This window comes from Lycorma delicatula, chromosome 5 (genome assembly GCF_047948215.1).
Source record: "Lycorma delicatula isolate Av1 chromosome 5, ASM4794821v1, whole genome shotgun sequence".
In the NCBI taxonomy this organism is placed as follows: Eukaryota; Metazoa; Arthropoda; class Insecta; order Hemiptera; family Fulgoridae; genus Lycorma; species Lycorma delicatula.
Window position 1 is genome coordinate 50,668,237 of NC_134459.1, and position 17,562 is coordinate 50,685,798.

Consider the following 17,562-nt stretch of genomic DNA (forward strand, 5'->3'; position numbering starts at 1 on the left):
AATAAGATGGATTTAAAAATGGTCCACATATTTTACTGATAATAAACTTTGCAGATGACACAACTGAATTTATATCCCAAGATACCTATTTAAACGAGCTTGAAAATTCTAAGTTAGTTTAAAAAATTGTACACTGGTTGGATTGTAAACATGTAACTTTAACCATTGATAAAACCATTGCATTGTACTTCTAAGTAGATGTTAAATTGCTAATTGAGTGTGGATAGAATTCCCATTAATGATGATAATAGTTTTTAATTTTTGTATTGAGTATGTATCTAACTGTCTTAGCTTCATCTTAATTAAATCATATGTTGACTTATTTCAGATATATTCCATTTTCAAAATTTGCTGTACACTTTTTGAAAATGGAATATATCTGAAACGTTTCAACGTGTGATTTAATTATGACAAAGCTAAGAAAGGTAGATACTATAAATATAAAATAATATTTTTATAGATCAATATAAAAATTTCACAATCGTAGCTGAAAATATATTTTAATAATAATAATAGTATTCCTGTTGCCTATAAAGCGAAATATCTGGGTGTTTTATTAGATTCTTTTGGGATGATCAAATTGATTTTGTGTGGAACAAAATCAGACTGTACTGTTTTGCTTTGAAGAATTTTATCAAAATGCAAAGTCACCTTTATTAAATATTTGTTATGTGTATATATACTTTTAAAGCATATCATCTCTTGTGCTTTCTCAATTAATCTTTGAGTTACAAAAATGGGTTATCAGGTTTTTGTTTAGGGCCTATAAGTTTGAATTGTGTTTACCAATATTTAGAAATGTCTCTCCAAACAATTTTCATTAAAGTATTCTGAATTATGATTTATTTTGTAGTTATTTTTTTAATTTAGTATTTTCATACTAATATTCTGTTTGTTGTGTTTTTATTTTAAATAGTTAATTTGGATTTTAATCTTATTTATTTTAATTTTACAATTAATTGTTTTTTTATGCTGCTCTTATCAGGGATTTACCATGGTCCCACCAAGCAAATGCTTGGACAGTACTTTTTTTCGTGGAGATTGTGTATACTCACTCCTTGCATGATCTATATAATGTATTATTGTGTACAGATTAGAATAAAAGATTTGTTTAAACATGGTGTGATTTTAAATTAATCAGCTAAATAGCATTAAGAACTAAGGAATAGATTTCTTTCCTTTATTCTTATTGGTTCTTTGTGCAATCTGCAAGAAAGCATGATTTTGAAACCAAAAGTGATAGAGTGAAAAAAAAAGTAAAGTTTTGAAACTTTCTGTAGTTTTTGTGAAAAATAAAAAACAATTTTTCATGATTATCTTAAATTTCTATTTGGAACCATTCACATAAAAGATTATCTCTTTTCTCCACTGCGAACACAAGACGGTAGTTCTTCAATATCAATATAAAATGATAGGTTATGAAAAAATTCAACAAAGTTGTAGAATTTAAGAAATTATTCTTATATTAGGCATGTTATAAGTTTAACAGTTTGCTCAGCATTTGGAAATGGTAGAAAAGATGATATCAAAGGTACATAACAATATTGTTTAACTGTAGAAAATGATAAGAGTTGACCACTAAGGCAGGAGAGTCTATCCTCTCCACACATTTCCGTGGTCAATATCCCTTCATGCTAGCCCACTGAAGACGAAAGTCTGGTTTATATTTTACTGACCTCTTAAACTAAAAATATTATAAATTAAAAGTAAAAAAGGTATTAAATTCTTTTAGTTCTATTAATGTTATTTTATTCTGTATTAGAATAAAACCTATTCTAATAGGTTGACCTTAATTGTATTTCCCCAGACTGCATAACTTTTGACAATTAATTTGGCTTATCATAATACAAATAATGTGATGTATGATGCAATTCTGCTCTTAGCAAATCCATTCTGTTTAACAATGATATTTATAAATGGTATTAATCTATCAGTATTTGTGGTGGGAAAATTATTCTGATTATGTTATATTTAAATATTTATTTGTTTATACAACATAGTTGATAGATCTGCTCTCCTTTTTTATCAATAATCTATAATGGTTTGTATATGTATGACAGATTAGATTTTTATAGATCGACAGTTGTAAAACACCAGTTGTGGGTGGCTTTACATATTTATCCGAATAAATATTACTGTTTATAAATTGTGTATATTATCCAAAAGAAAGATGTTTGTTTTTACATCCTTTTTTTTTTAACTCAACTTCGTTCCACGGTTCACGCTATACAGTTTCAGAATATTTCGGTATGTTTTGGTTTTGCTGATGTTTTGGAATATATTAATAATATTAACTTTTTTTCATAGGTTATATAACAGCCATTTATATTCAATATATAGATTCTTTAACAGTTATACTAAATTATACTAAAATCTTTGTAATAATATATGTAAAACGTAAATATTAATTAATTAATTAAATTAGTTAAATAAATAAAATAAAATTTTAAAAACATATGTTTTTAAAAACCAACATCAATGACAATTGCAGTTTTATGCCACCATAATGTATTTATGTTTACACAATACCTATACATTTTACATTTACACATTCACAAGACCAGTGTCAATTTTTTGACTGTGCGCCACATTCTTGTGAAATATATACGTTATGCGGCCTTGCATCGTAAATTTAAATTGCCTAGGATTTTTCATCAAATCCTGGGCAATAATAAAGAAGTTTTGGACTAGGTGTTTTTGTTTCTCTGGAGTGTTAATATTTTACATACTTTCTAATAGTGATTTAAATTTTTTTGCAGTAATTATATGTTTTGTGTTTTAACATTTTAGTTTGTTTTGATTTTGCTTTTAAATTTCTACTTTAAGTTTTTATTTTGTTTTAATTTTTGTTATTCTATTGGGTTGTGTATTTATATTTCACGTTTTATTTAATTTTTAAAATTTGGTTTTTTGAAATATACATTGTTTGGGTAATGATAACGCTGAAGCATTTATCACCCAGAAAAAAGCCCCCAAAAAAAGTGTCAATTGTAGAGTGCAGTTTTTAGTGTAGTATGATTAATTAGTTGGTATTTAAGTATATAATAGAAATTTGCTGTGACTAAAAAAAAAATAGAAAATTTTTTTTAAAAATGTGCTTTTCTATATTTAAACATCATACTAAAAAGTAAAAAGCAATATTTTCAAAAGTCAAGGACTATTGAAAAATTAAGTTTAGCATACAAAATTATTCAATTCAAGGAAAAGAATGATCTAAACACTGGATTGCCCAGTAAACATAAATTGAAGTTAGCAAAATAATATGTATAAAGTTGTCTATTTTCGTAAGACCACAATGAAAAGCATGGGATGCACTTTCACATTTAATATCTATATAAATTCTTTAAATATGACAAAGATTTTGATACTATATGGAAATGTACAATATCTAGTAAATCTCTTTGCATGAATTAAAGTTAAGATGCAAAATAAAACTGGGGTCACGCCTCATGTTTTTCATTGTGGTCTTGTAAAAATAGACAGATTTACACTTATTATTTTGTTGAGGACAGAATTATCTTCTATTTATGTTTACTGGGTAATCTGTTGTTCGGATCATTTTTTCCTCAAATTGAATTGAATTATTATTTTGTATGCTAAACTTAATTTTTCAGTAGTTCAGTTTTAGTTTTGAAAATAGTATTTTTTTACTTTTTAGTACGATGCTTAGATATAGAAAAGCATGATTAAAAAAAAAAAAAATTATTATACATTATCAAATTAAATGAAACATTTTTATTAAAACAAATTAAGATCAGTTGAGATGTCAAGTTAGGGACACCAATTTAAATCCATTATTTAACTGTGTGGTATGTTCACAATCTGATCATTAAAAATGGATTGTTCTTTTGTTTCTTCAGTTTTGAAAAGGACCCATGTTTCATTCCCTGTGACAATTTTGATCAAAATTTTTCTCCTTCATTGTGGTAGCTCGGGAGAAACGTTAAGGAGGCGTCCATTCTCATTGTTTTGTGATGGTCGGACAGCATCTTGGGAACCCATCTCGCACACAGTTTGCAGTACTGAAGTCCCTTACTAATAATGGTATAGAGAGCTGACCTTTAAAATTCAGAAAACTAATCACCCAATACAGAAATTGTGAACCGACGATTTTCTCGAATTGCCTCATTCATTCGCTCAACGAGCTCATCGGTTGACACTCGCTTCCTTCCCAGACCGCCTGTATCATGAATATCTGTACATACTGCTTTAAAGTTCCTGCACCATTGTCGCACTTTGTTGTCGCTCATTGAAGTTTCACTGAACACATTACTTATTCGTCGATGAATTTCAGCTGCATTACACTCTTCAGCCTGAAGAAATCGAATTACCGTATGCACTTCACTCTCAATGGGCGATGCTATTGTTGTAGACATGTTTACGTGCTAGCTGCGTGCTCAGAACTAAATGAAATGACGCGGCGTGATTGAAGGTCATACTAGAATTGCTGCGCAACTGATATGTGCAAAGGTTCATCTGATTTTTGCGCAAGTTTTTATTTTGCGACCAATCGTTCATACTTTCAAAATTTATTTTACTTTCCTCACTCACTGAGTATAAGTGACGTATAATGGGTATTTATCATTTTCTATTTATTGTTTTTGTCAGGGGCAATCTGATCAGCAGCAGCAGCACTTTATTAATCAAAAGGTACTCTTGATTCAAAATTTTCACTGCAAGCTTGCTGCTACAGTGTTCAGTATTCATGGTTTGTGGTCATTGTTTTGCTAATAAATTTGAAAGTTTTTTGTTATTTCCAACTTATTGAATGCAAATATTTTTGTGTGAAACATGTTTGAGTCATAAGTTAGTGAATGTTTTTAATTTATTTATGATTTCTTTAGTAATTATCAAAAACCAACAGTAGGTATCGTGTAGTCATCAGATACATTGAGTATGATGTTGAAAGCATTCCTCCTAGTAGATTTTTAAAAAAATTCTGTATATGTATATGTCAGTATAACTATCACAATTCAAAACACAGAATTAATAAAAGTTTACAGTTTCATTAAAGAAACTACATTTTATATAAATTGTTAATTTAAATAATTTATATTAATGATTACCATCGTTAAACAATTAATATAAATTTTTAAAAGTAAAAAATAAAACTGTTGGTTCTGTAACATTTGGAACAAGTTAGAAATTAGTATCCTGGAAACTGATTGTATGAAGTAAGATAAACTGCCAATGGACTTAATCATGATAGTATAGATCACTGAAGTTACTAATATTAATAGATCAGTGAAGTTAAATTGTAAAATTATGATGAGTGTAAAATTACTCATGCTGCTGGCATTTATTAGTAGCTAATGTCCATAGCAGTTGATGCCATTTAAATAATTACACTTAATTAGAAAATTACTGGAAATAAAAGTTTTAATTAAAATAGAATGACAAACGTTTAATACTTTATTACTTTATTAACAGTAAATTTGTTTAATATGATGGAATTTTAAAAGAAAATTCAAATTATTTAACATCAGTCCTATCTTAGTAAAAACAAACTTTTTTTATTTTCACTTGGTAAGTTCTATTTAGTTGAAATTGTGAATTCAAATTGAAATTTATATTTGGTGATGCAGTTATTAATATTGATATTATAATTGACACTATGTTAATTTGTTTTTAATTAGGATGAAGAACAGAATAGGCCAGATTATTCTCATGTTTCTGTCACAAATAACAGGATGACAACTGAACAGGTACAACCACCACCAAAAAAATAACCCTCATACTTAATATTGTTTTGTCAATCTCCATGGTAGATTGGTAGTGTCTCAGCCTTTCATCAGGATGTCTCAGTTTCATATATTAGTCAGAAATAGCATTTTTAATATGCAAAAAATTTCAATTTCATATTCACATGGCATGAGCCTCAATGTTTAATGTGGAGAATTATTCATAAAAAAAATGTATGTATGTATGTTTGTATCAGGTTTGATAAATCAATATGTGGAACTGCTCATACAGGTCATACTTGGTAATGAAACATGGGTGTATGGGTGTGATGTTGAAACTGAGGCCAATTTGTCCCAATGGAAGCTTCCTGAAGAGCCAAGACACAAAAAAGCGTGTCAAGCTAGTTCATCAAGATTGAATATTCTGAATGAGAATGTTCATTGATTTCAATGGCTTAGTGTATCATAAGTTCTTGCTAACCAGGTCTTATGGTGAGTACTACCTGAAAGTTCACTGCCATTTGCGTGAAGCAATACAAAGAAAATGCCTAGATTTGTGGCAAAACAATTTATGGCAGTTGTACTATGATAATGAACCTTCTCGCACTTCACTGTTTGTTTATGAAATTTGACCAAAAGCAACATTGTTATGATTCCTCAGCCTCCTTATTCACCAGACATGGCCCCATGTGACGTCTTTCTATTCCCCAAACTGAAAATAACTATGAAAGGAGGACATTTTGCCAACATTAAAGTTGAGTGACAATCACAAAATGCAGTGTATGACATCAGCCTTAATGTTTCTCATGCGTTACGATAATGAGGGGAAAGAGATTTTAAAGTCTATCGTTATTGGCAATGAGACATAGATCCAGTTTGACAATCCAGAAACCAAAGAACAGTCTAAGCAGTGGATGCCCACTTCTCCAAACAAGCTGAAAAAATTCAAACACACTGAGCAATAGGAAAACAATGACTTTTTTGGGACCATAAAGGTGTCTTGTTGGTGGGAGCAGAGAGCAACAATAACAAAGTAAGTTTACTGTGAATCTTTACATTCTCTCGTCTGGCGTGGTTTTGATCCACGACAATGCACGATCACACTGTGCCAATGTGATCTTCTCAAGCAATTCAAGTGGGAAGTTTTCGCCACTGTACAGTCCAGATCTAGCACCTAGCGATTTTCACCTCTGTCGAGAATGGAAGCATGGTTGGGCGGCCAATACTTTGTATTGATGAAGAACTTCAGAAGACTGTCAAGACGTACCTTACCTCATTGGCGGAAAATTTCTGTGAAGATGGCATCGGAAAGCTGGTGTCATGATATAATAAATGCCTCAATCGTTTTGACGATTATATAGAAAAATAAGTTAGGTATTACTCTGCATTTAGTAATAAAATCATTTTGTTATGTCAATGTGTCTTTTTTTATAGTCCATTGGAGGTTGAAAAAACAGCCCTCATGTATATATATATATATATATATATATATATATATATATATAAATCCTAATTTACTGTAATACACTAGTTAATAATTATTATATTTTATCATTATTTGTTATCTCTTATTTTTAACCTGTACTGTGTGCTATAAAATGTGTGCCTGCCATGCTATAAAATTTTAAAAACAATACAAATTATTTTATATGTATACATGTATATATATATATATATATATATATATATATATATATATATATATATATTATAACATTCAAAATCACAGATATAATTAAGGGATACATCACATCCTTACGTGTGAATTACCATTAGAACTTAGAAAGTTCTGAAAAACTTATGAATATAAATTTGATGTATTCAGAGACTTGACCAACTGCAGTTATGTTATAGAATTGAATAGAAAAGATGAATATACTCATATACTCTTTTAAAGAGTGGTTGCATTTTCATCTTGGCTTGAAATTCTGGATTTAGATACTAATCAACTTCAGTATCTTTTATAAAGTACCAATATTATAAATCAGACTCATTTTGTTAAACCTTTGATTTTAATGATGAATTAACCATTTGACTAGTACACTTGTATATTTACAATTTTGCAAAAGTGGTATGTTCACATAGCTATGATCTCAACGTTTGCTTTTTCCTAATACATTTGTAGATTTATTATTACTTTTACTACTGGTTATTGCTGTGATCTGTTGTCAACAGATTTCATTAACAATTTTCAAGCATATAGATGTTACAAATTAACAATAACTTGAATTACAGAATGCTTTTATCTGTACCAGTCTTCTGATTTTACACTCAGTATGTGGCTTGTTGAATTTAACTTTTTTTTTTGTTATTCATCGTTTTGAAACATTTCTAATGATAAATGATGAGAATTATTATAAAAATAATAAATCTATTTTCATAAGATAGATGTATGAATGTTATGTGTGATGAAAATTTTGATTATGGTATTAAGTTTATGTAACAGATTCATACTGGGATAATGATAAATTTGCTTGGCAAAAATATGTTAATTTTGTTTTAGATTTTTTCCATTTGATAGATCAAAATATTTAAGCACTACTGTATTATAAAGTTTTAAATTTTTTAAGTCACTGTAGCAGCAAGCAACATTCTAAAACCAGTTTTCTAGTAATTGATCAAAAAGTTTGTATTCAAAGTAACTAATTAATAGACATCTGAAGTATTTTTGTAAATGAAACATATTTTATATAACTTACTTTCATATTTTTTTAGTTTGTGAAATACAGATTAAAAAAAACTTATGATGAGTAAAAAGGATTCAAACATAAACTAAGTTTCATTTGTGAGTAAATAAATCACTTTTTTATTCTGATCACTTCATAATGATTGTAATACATTATTATACAGATCACATCACAGATGGCTACTTCACAAACAAAAAAGGATCAGATAAATGATGGATCAAGAGAAAAAATCTTGATCAAAGCACCATCACAAAGTATGCAATTAATTATGAAACAAAATTAAGTTTGATACTTAAACTTTGATATGAAGATACTCAATATGAAAAATTACTGTAAAATAATTCACAGTTGAGAAGATGTTAATGAAAATTATTTGAGCACATATTTTTGTTCATGTTGAATAGGGTATAGAAAAGTCAGTTTTTTTTTAGATTACTATTTAGTTAAAAGTTGATAGACAGACCAATATTGTTTATGTAAAAGTAATTCCTTTAGTTGTATTTTAAATAAATTTGTTGAAAGTTTTCAAATAAATAAGTTGACAATTTTATTATTACGAAGATTATGATCTTATTGTTTTAATTTCTTTACACAATTTAAAGCATCATCTAAAGGAAGCCAGGATTTCTTCATCTTCCATCATAGTCTCTTCGGCATCTTTTGAAAAAGAAGCATTAGCATGCCAGAATTTCTTTCTGAAAATCCCAATCATTTTCATCTTCAACCTGTTTGTCTTCATTAAAGTGAACATCAAGTCAATGCTGATCTGTTGACCTAGTTCTGTGAGTTCATTTTCAGTGTGAATTGCAGCAGTTTCTTCATTCATATTTTCTTCCTCAGATAACCCAAAATCAATACCACGTTTCTTAAAACACTTTTTTAATGTGTTTTTGTCCATACTAATCCATGCTTCTTTTATTTTCCACTATATTCAGCAAAGAAATTTTTTGAATTAAGGCATCTAGATTTTGAACTGAATCAATAACTGCTACAAGAGTAGTCATTCATTATTTGATGATGATGATGTTGAAGTTTAAACAACTGAATTATTCCAAGATCTAATGGTTGTAATTTACTTGCAGTGTTTGCAAGTAAAAACTATAAATAAATGTTACTTAATGACAATTTTGGATGACATGGGGCATTGTCCAAAATTGGCAGCACTTTTCTGTCTTGATTTTTCATTTTTTCATTGAATTTTTCAATACAATCAGTGAAAATGGAGCTCGTCATCCAAGTTTTTCAATTTGCATACCATTCTACTTTTAGTTCAGACATATTGACATTTTTTAAACTTCTTGGCTGCAGTGAAATGTTTATTATTAATGAAAATTCTTTTTCTTCTATAGCATTGATACACAATATCTTTGTTATTCTTTGTTTTAGTTTTTTTAGTACCACACACATTAGCACCTTTGAACGTTAATGACTTGTAAAGCTTGATAAAAGTCTCATTTCATCAATGTTATAAACATCCTTGAGATCATAGTCTTTTATTAACAGTGTTTGCACTGATGGATCCACTTTCACCATATACATTTTTTAAAACGAGATTGTTTCAGGGACAAAATTTTTCCAACCAACCTCTGCTTCCAATAAATATTTCCATTTAAAGTTGTGCGTAACTTGCTTTTTTTATTGGTAATTTTTGTGCTTGGACACCTAAAACCAAGCAAAAGTTAAATCTTTCACTTTTTTGTACAGTTGAAAAGTTTCCTCTTTTGTATTTTATTAATTAACATTTTTAAACTATTCTTTTAAACTTTCTTTTTGTGTTAAAATTTTTTTTGATTTGTGTTTTACCACAATCATTTTTTCGCTAATTTTCTTTGTGATAGTCCACAGCCAGCATCTTCAATAACTTTAAATCACGTTTCTAAATTTAATGTTTTTGGCTATGTTTTTTCTTGACATTTTAGTAACAAAATTAAAAGAAAAACTTTAAAGTGACAAAAAATATAAAAGAAAACACCAACATTAAACTGAGACATACGATTACACGTATAACTCAACTGAATGCAATAGTGACAAAATCAGAATTCATGTCTGCTGCTACCTGAATTATTTCTGTCTGCCACTGACTAATGTTGATGGCAGACAAAAGTGCTTTTGTTAGTATATGTAAAGTGTGCATTCTATAAAGTAAGCTATGATAAATATCTTTAACATTGTGATTATAAAAATTAATGAATAAGCTGTGTATTTTTGTACATGATTTAAATTTACATTTTCTTGTGTTATTCTTTTTAATTAAATTCTTTTTTTGTTAATGATTGAAAAAATCTGTAGTACAATTAAAATTCTCCTTTAATGTGCTATTAAATTTGTGACCAACATTCAGTTTTATACCAAAAAGAAGCAACGAATTAGTGGTTGTCTTCAATGAATATGATGGTCTCAGTTGAGTTAGGGAGTGGTTGTCTTAGAGAACAATAATATTGTCAGTACTGTAATTTATATTCCGAGAAATACTGATCTTTTACAGAGGTGGTTCTTGTATAGAGGTACCATGAGAGATTTCACTACACATATGCATGTGTAAGAAATTTAAAGGTTTGTATTCATGAAACCTTGTAATTATCCAGTTGTTTTCATTTTGAGCAATATTATTTTTAATTAATTCTTGTCACATTCTAATAATAGAAAACTATAACTAGTAATTTGATAAAAATTGATGAAATATGAATTTAATTAAAATCATTTGGGAACCTTACATAGCAAGTTGCAAGCATAGCAAGTTATAGCAAGTTGCTATAAGAGAAACAGAACTCAAGAATTCCTTTGACATACAAATACAATATACACATCCTCTGAAACTTATAAAGATACCTAGCAATTAGAGGATCCTTGTTAGGAAGGTGCTTTATCATACTAAAAACAATATTTTGAATCTTTTCTTGATTTAGTAATAACATATTGAAGTTGAACTTAATAAATACCTTGAAGATAGTCTCAGTGAGTTTAACTCATTCAGATTTATTCTACTTAAAAATAATGTAGTATCACCAGCAAAAAATGCTGCAAGATAAGATGCTGATGAATAAGATAAGAAATCACATTTACCTCATTCCAACTGATGTTATAGAATCCTAGATTTCTAATAAGAATCTAATGAACACAACCAAATACTTTGCTGAATAACAAAATGATGCTTGAAGAACTTGTTTATAGGGCTGTTCTGTATGACCTCCAATTGGTTTTTGAATTATCTTTAGTAAATGTTAATACTATAATAAACCAAATTGCATACAAACCAATCCATTTTTGGAAGTGAACTTATTCATAGTTTCTTTCTTTAAAAATTAAAATTTTTTTTGACAATGTATGAATAGAACAAACAAAATTGAGTAATGTATTACCTTCCTTCGTGTAATGAATTCATTGCTATGCCTGTGACAAATAAACCTGCAAATCATACTGACCTAGTTTGTCCCATTTTATCAGCCAGTTGTGAGTTATCGATATGGTATCTAAGCAAATAGTGTTGCACAATGAGCTATAAAATCTCTTTTTAATGTAAGCTTTCAGGCTTCTGACATTATTGAGCGACTTTAAGCACAGTCACAGAGTTATGCTTATAAGAGATAAGAGAGTGTAGTTGAGCAAATTATTTCATGAAGGAAAGTATCATGTGAACTTCATACTCTGTGACATCTGTTACTCTTGATAAGACATTTTAAAAAAATGTTTGTTTAAGTCAGTTTTTGGGTCCTTCAATAAATATATTTTTTAAATTAAAATATTTTTTTTCAAATTACTTTTTCTTAAAAAGTTGATGTATGTTGGAGTCCCATTTTTTAATTAAAAATTGATATGACTGCTACTGCAAAATTTTGAACATAAGTCTATTGCAAAGTACTTTTTTATTTCATAAAGAATGACATTTTGAGCATATATCAAATATTATTAAAATACTTGTCATTTTTTAAAATATATTTTTATGTAAAAAAATACAAGTTGATGAAAAACAGATAATTTTTGGACAATCATTTGTATTAAATTTTTTCTTCATTTTTGCATGTAAAATCACTTCCTGGAATTCTGTACATGGTTTTGAAACATCTGTGTATGGAGATAGATTATATATATATTATATATATATATATATATATAAATGTGAACAGTTTTTTATTTTTTTTCTACACAGTTCAGTGGCCTCATCAGATAATGATGATTGTCTTGTATGTGACCATTTCAATAGGTTAACTATTTTTCAGGACATTTGTCCATTAGTGAATGTTATTTTTATATGTGGTGCCTAATATGTGTAGCTAACTCAAACTTGGCAAGACACAAAATACCTTGAACCTTCATCTGCACCATAATCACGGTGACCAATGAGCTGCATGTTGTTACTGACCTTGTAACACAGTACACATGTACTGGTTCTAGAACCTGTTTACATATTGAAAACTTAGATAGCTTTTCTTTATTTTGACATAGTCTCTGTTGAGAAGACGTAAAAGAAGACATTGGCTTCTTTTTACTTCATCTCTGTCATGTTTTGTTCTAAAACTGACTTTAAAATTCAACCATTATTTTACAAGTAAAATATATTGTTCAGGATTTTTGATTTGAAAATTTGTTAAGTTAATATTAGGCAAGAGAATATTTAGTGTGTTAAGTATGTGATATTGTAGTTGTAAATTACAGCTGTTAGAAATTAATGAGTTTGATGTATTTGTAGTCATTAAACTATATTAAATGATTCTGTGAATGAGTTTTCTGTCACAGTTATAAGAATATTTATATTGTTTAAAAATAGGTTAAGTATTTATAGGCTTATAGTAATATTTAGAGTTCTCGTCAGCAGTTTCATGTGCTCATGTATCAGTGAGTGAGAATGTCATGCAATTATTACTGTGAAGGTTAATTACTAGGTTGGTTGAGTTATGACTGCCATGATAGTCAATGCCAATTTGTTTTCCATGTACACCATAGAAGAGCTGTGTTACATAGTTAGTGTTATGTGGTCAGGTGTACTGGTGCTGAAATCTATCAAAGACTTCTAGCGGGGAACAGTGTTTTGCCACAAAGGAGAGTGTCTGCAAATGGATTGAAAAATTAAAAAGGGGGTTTACTAGTGTTACTCTTAAAGAAGAATTTGGATGTCTGTCCACAGCCTCAGCTGATGATATTGATTTGTATATAACATGATTTTACACATAGTTTGCAAGTTAGCAGTTGTTCTGACAGTGAAATCATCCACAATTAATTTGTACATCCTTAACAAAATTGGCTATGGTAATGAAGATGATGCCTGAAAAAATTATCTCTGGAAATGATTGGTCATTTACTATGAATCACAGAGTAAATAGCTGAGTATGAAATGGAAACCAGCACAATCACCCTCTTCAGGAAGACCTTCTAAAGATCCTACATTTGGAGCATTATCAAGAGAATGCTGAACAGTAAATAGTGCTTGTTATATTGAAATACTTATTGACAAATGAAAGCCTGCAATTTGAAGCAGATAACAAGGGTTACTGTTACTGTTAAAACTTGCTGTCTTGTTGCATGACATATCTTTCTGCTTACTGTAGTCATCGTTGTTAAAAAGATTTAGAAATTGAAGTGTTAGTCATTGTTTCATCATAAAATTCTTATCTCGTTCCTTCAGAATACTACTTAATTGGTTCACTCGGGGAAACATTAAGAGGTTGTCGGTTCACTTTGGAACAAAAACTAAAGGATCCCAGTGCATTGCTTACTTTCTCCAAAAAAAATCTTTCTAAAAGCATAAATGAAAATGGGACCTAATTTAAGATATTCGTTAACTGTAAATTACACAATGTGTGTGTGTAAAATTTAAAAACCCTTTCATTTATATTAAAATTATTTATTTCTTAACAAAAGAATTGTGGAGTGGTGAAGTTTGAACGAGATAAATAAAATAAATATTTAAACAATTGTACAATTTAAATTTATAAACAGGCTGATGATATACATGTTTTTGGTGTAAACAAATACAGATAACATTTATTAAGAATAACTGCTAAATGTAAGTTAGAAGTATGAGTTCTAAGGATATTGATTGTAACGTGTGTTTACATAACATTATGTCATGCTTATAAAAAAATTTACTCTTAACTAGAAAGTTATAAACCCTCTGTAAAATCTGAAATTAATAAAAAAATTTATTTTAACTTAAAACAAATTAATCATATTAAATATAATTCTTTTTTCCTTCATTAAGTTTAATTATATTTTATTGACTGAGATAGCGAACAACATCTGTTTATGATTTTAAAAGTTTTAATTTTTAAATGATTTTTCATAAAAATTCCATTATGCAGAAGTAGAAAGTATATTGTGAAAGTACACAATGCAAATCATAGAAACAAAAAAGAAAAGCAAGCAAAATATTAAAAGTTAATTTTATTTTAACAAAGTTATGTTCTGCTACCAGAGTACAATTTGTTAAATTATTTTTGTAACTATTTTATTCTGCTGTTGGGGAAAACAAATTTTTCTATGCTAGTTTTTCACTGTTGCCATTATTGAAGGACTTTAAAATGAAATTGTTTAATAAAATATAAATGTTTGAAGGTGAAATAAATTAAAATGTAATGAGATCAAGGGTTGTATATAAATGTTTGATAGTATTTAATTTGTGGGAGAATAATATTTGAAGGTTTCATACCATGTAGTGAAGTGTAAATATGGCAACTATTTCCTTTTGTTTTTGGAGGGAGATAAAATATGGGAAAATTCATTCAAAAACAAGATTTAAAAAAGTGTACTAAAACCACGTGAGCTATGAGTATCTTACAGACGATTTTATTAGGCAATTAACAAAAAGAAAGGAAAGTTTGGGAAAAGAACTCCAGGGAGGGAGTTTAACCTAGATAAAAGGAAATTAAGTAAAAAAAAATATATATAAAAATAACTAAAGCATGAATAGAAAAAATGAATATTCAATAAGCACATATTTAGTGTGGGTATAGAAGTTTTTTTGCACTTTTTGATTACTTTGTGTGGTAGTAAGAATGGTAAGACACTTGCAGAAACATGGGGGTTTAAGAAAAATGTAATAGCATTTTTTTTTATCCACAGAAATTATTTAGTACAGAAGCTCACTTTGAAATATGGTTCTTTATCTGAATATTGTAAATTTCTTAACTGAAACAAAAAAGAATAACTTTTTCTTTAATTATATAAAAATAGTTAAACGGGGCCAATAACAGTGAACAAAGATGGTTTAGTGAAAAAGAGATTGAATGAAAGGTAGTTTTTATTTAATTGCTAATTGAATTGAACTTCTTCAGGGGCTTTGTTAGTATGAGAGGTGAAAAATAATTTGTCAACAGTAAGGAAAGAAAATACTTTTTATTATCAACACCAGTAAAAATCCAATTTCATTAGAGGTAGATAATTTCATATTTATACATTCAGCTAATCAACATATCTCATTCACTTAGTAATTTAATGATAAATAGTTATGATAAGATTCAATAAAACCTATCTTAATATAGAAAATATCCATTTGATGTTATGGAAAATGAAACCTGCAGGGAATCTTTTAAAGCTTTTTAATCAATGATGGTGCTTCCGTAATTGTTTATTTATGAAGCATTAACCAGTTTGAAGCAGACTGATTTTAAAAGAAATTTAGATGCTTATAATTGTAACAAAAGAAATAGAACAAGAAGATTTGTGGAAGTACATAAAATAACATTAGAATGTAAGCCATCGTAAAGAGGCCAAAGTTTATGGAGGAATTACCATATGATATTGTTGCCTGTGATTATGGTAAAAGTTTTTATAAAAAGACTAAAGCAGATTAAATGTTTTTACTCCATTGAAAAATTCCTTTTCCTTCTTAGTCATAAGTAAGTTGTAAGTTTTGGATTAGATTTATGTTTATCTTTTGATTTATCATACACTTATTTCTGAGTCACCAAAGATGGTGAAAAAAAGGGCTTAAATATAATTATTATTACAGTTGAAATTAAATTTATTATCGTAAACGTTATAATTTCTTTTTAACTATTGATCTGTTACTTTCCCTTTTTTTACATTAAAAATAGAGAAACTTTAACAGGAAATTCATATACTGGTAAAATTATTGTAATTGTCTTTCTATAACTAATTAGATAAATTAAAAATACAAATTTATTATAAAGAACATATTTTTTTATAAGTAAAAAAATAACTGTTAGTAATTAGAGAAATTAACTTAAATTAATTCTAATTTTTTATGTAGATTTCATAAGAAAGCTACCTTTTTTAATGGGTACTATGATTCGACTTCCAGAAAAATATGACATATCTTTGCATTTCATATCCCCCAGACCCCAAAACCAATGTCAGTTTAAAAGTTTATAAATACATTTATATATATATTTCACTTTCTTGTAGACACGATAACTGCTGTAATTTTCCGCCAATCACTTTCAAATTTATACTTAAAATGTAATGCAATGTAAATTTGAAGTTTTTTGTCACTTTAATGTGGAAGTCTTTTTTATCCCCTACTTAGCACCGGTGAAATCTACCTCTGCCTTTACATGACATTATTTTGAAATATATTTCAAATTTACCTACTCAAAGGGTAGATAAATTTTTTTTCACATAATTTAATTCTTAGGTAGCTAAGATACTTTCTGATGGTCTTTTTTTCTTTTTCAAATCTCCGTAAAATGATGGGAGCTAAAAGTCATTCTTTTATTTTTGTTGTTTCCATACTCAAAGTCACATTCTTGTACTAATTAGATGTTTCCATTACATTAGTATGTATTTGGGCAATTTATTTCAGGAGTGAGGACGCTTAATATACTCCACTCCTGAATGACACCATTACACTAGTACATTCCATTACGTTAGTATGACACTTTATTTATTTGGTCAATTTCATTCAGGAGTTAAGTTCCCTCACTCCTTGTTTTTTTCAAATTTACATTACATTACATTTTAAGTATAAATTTGAAAATGATTGGCGGAAAATTACAGCAGTTATCGTGTCCACAAGAAAGTGAAATATATATATATATATTATATATATAAATGTATTTATAAACTTTTAATTCAAGTAAGATCATTTCCCTTGAATAACTTTGTTTAATTAATACTCTTATTTCCAGTTACCCCATTATTTTCTGCTAATTTTTATCATTTTGTCTAAATTCTCCTGTTTGCTACAATTATTTCTTTGTTTTCTACTTCATTATTTTGTATTACCTTTGATAAAAAAA

At 28.2% G+C, this 17,562-nt stretch overlaps 1 protein-coding gene across 1 annotated transcript in view; it reads left to right on the forward strand.

Moving 5' to 3' along the window:
- LOC142324941 (uncharacterized) overlaps nt 1-17,562 on the forward strand; it is a 73,721-nt gene that overhangs the window by 33,508 nt on the left and 22,651 nt on the right. Inside the window, exon 9 of the mRNA XM_075366102.1 lies at nt 5,637-5,705. Coding sequence (XP_075222217.1) covers nt 5,637-5,705 — 69 coding nt within the window. The remainder of the gene's footprint in view (nt 1-5,636; nt 5,706-17,562) is intronic.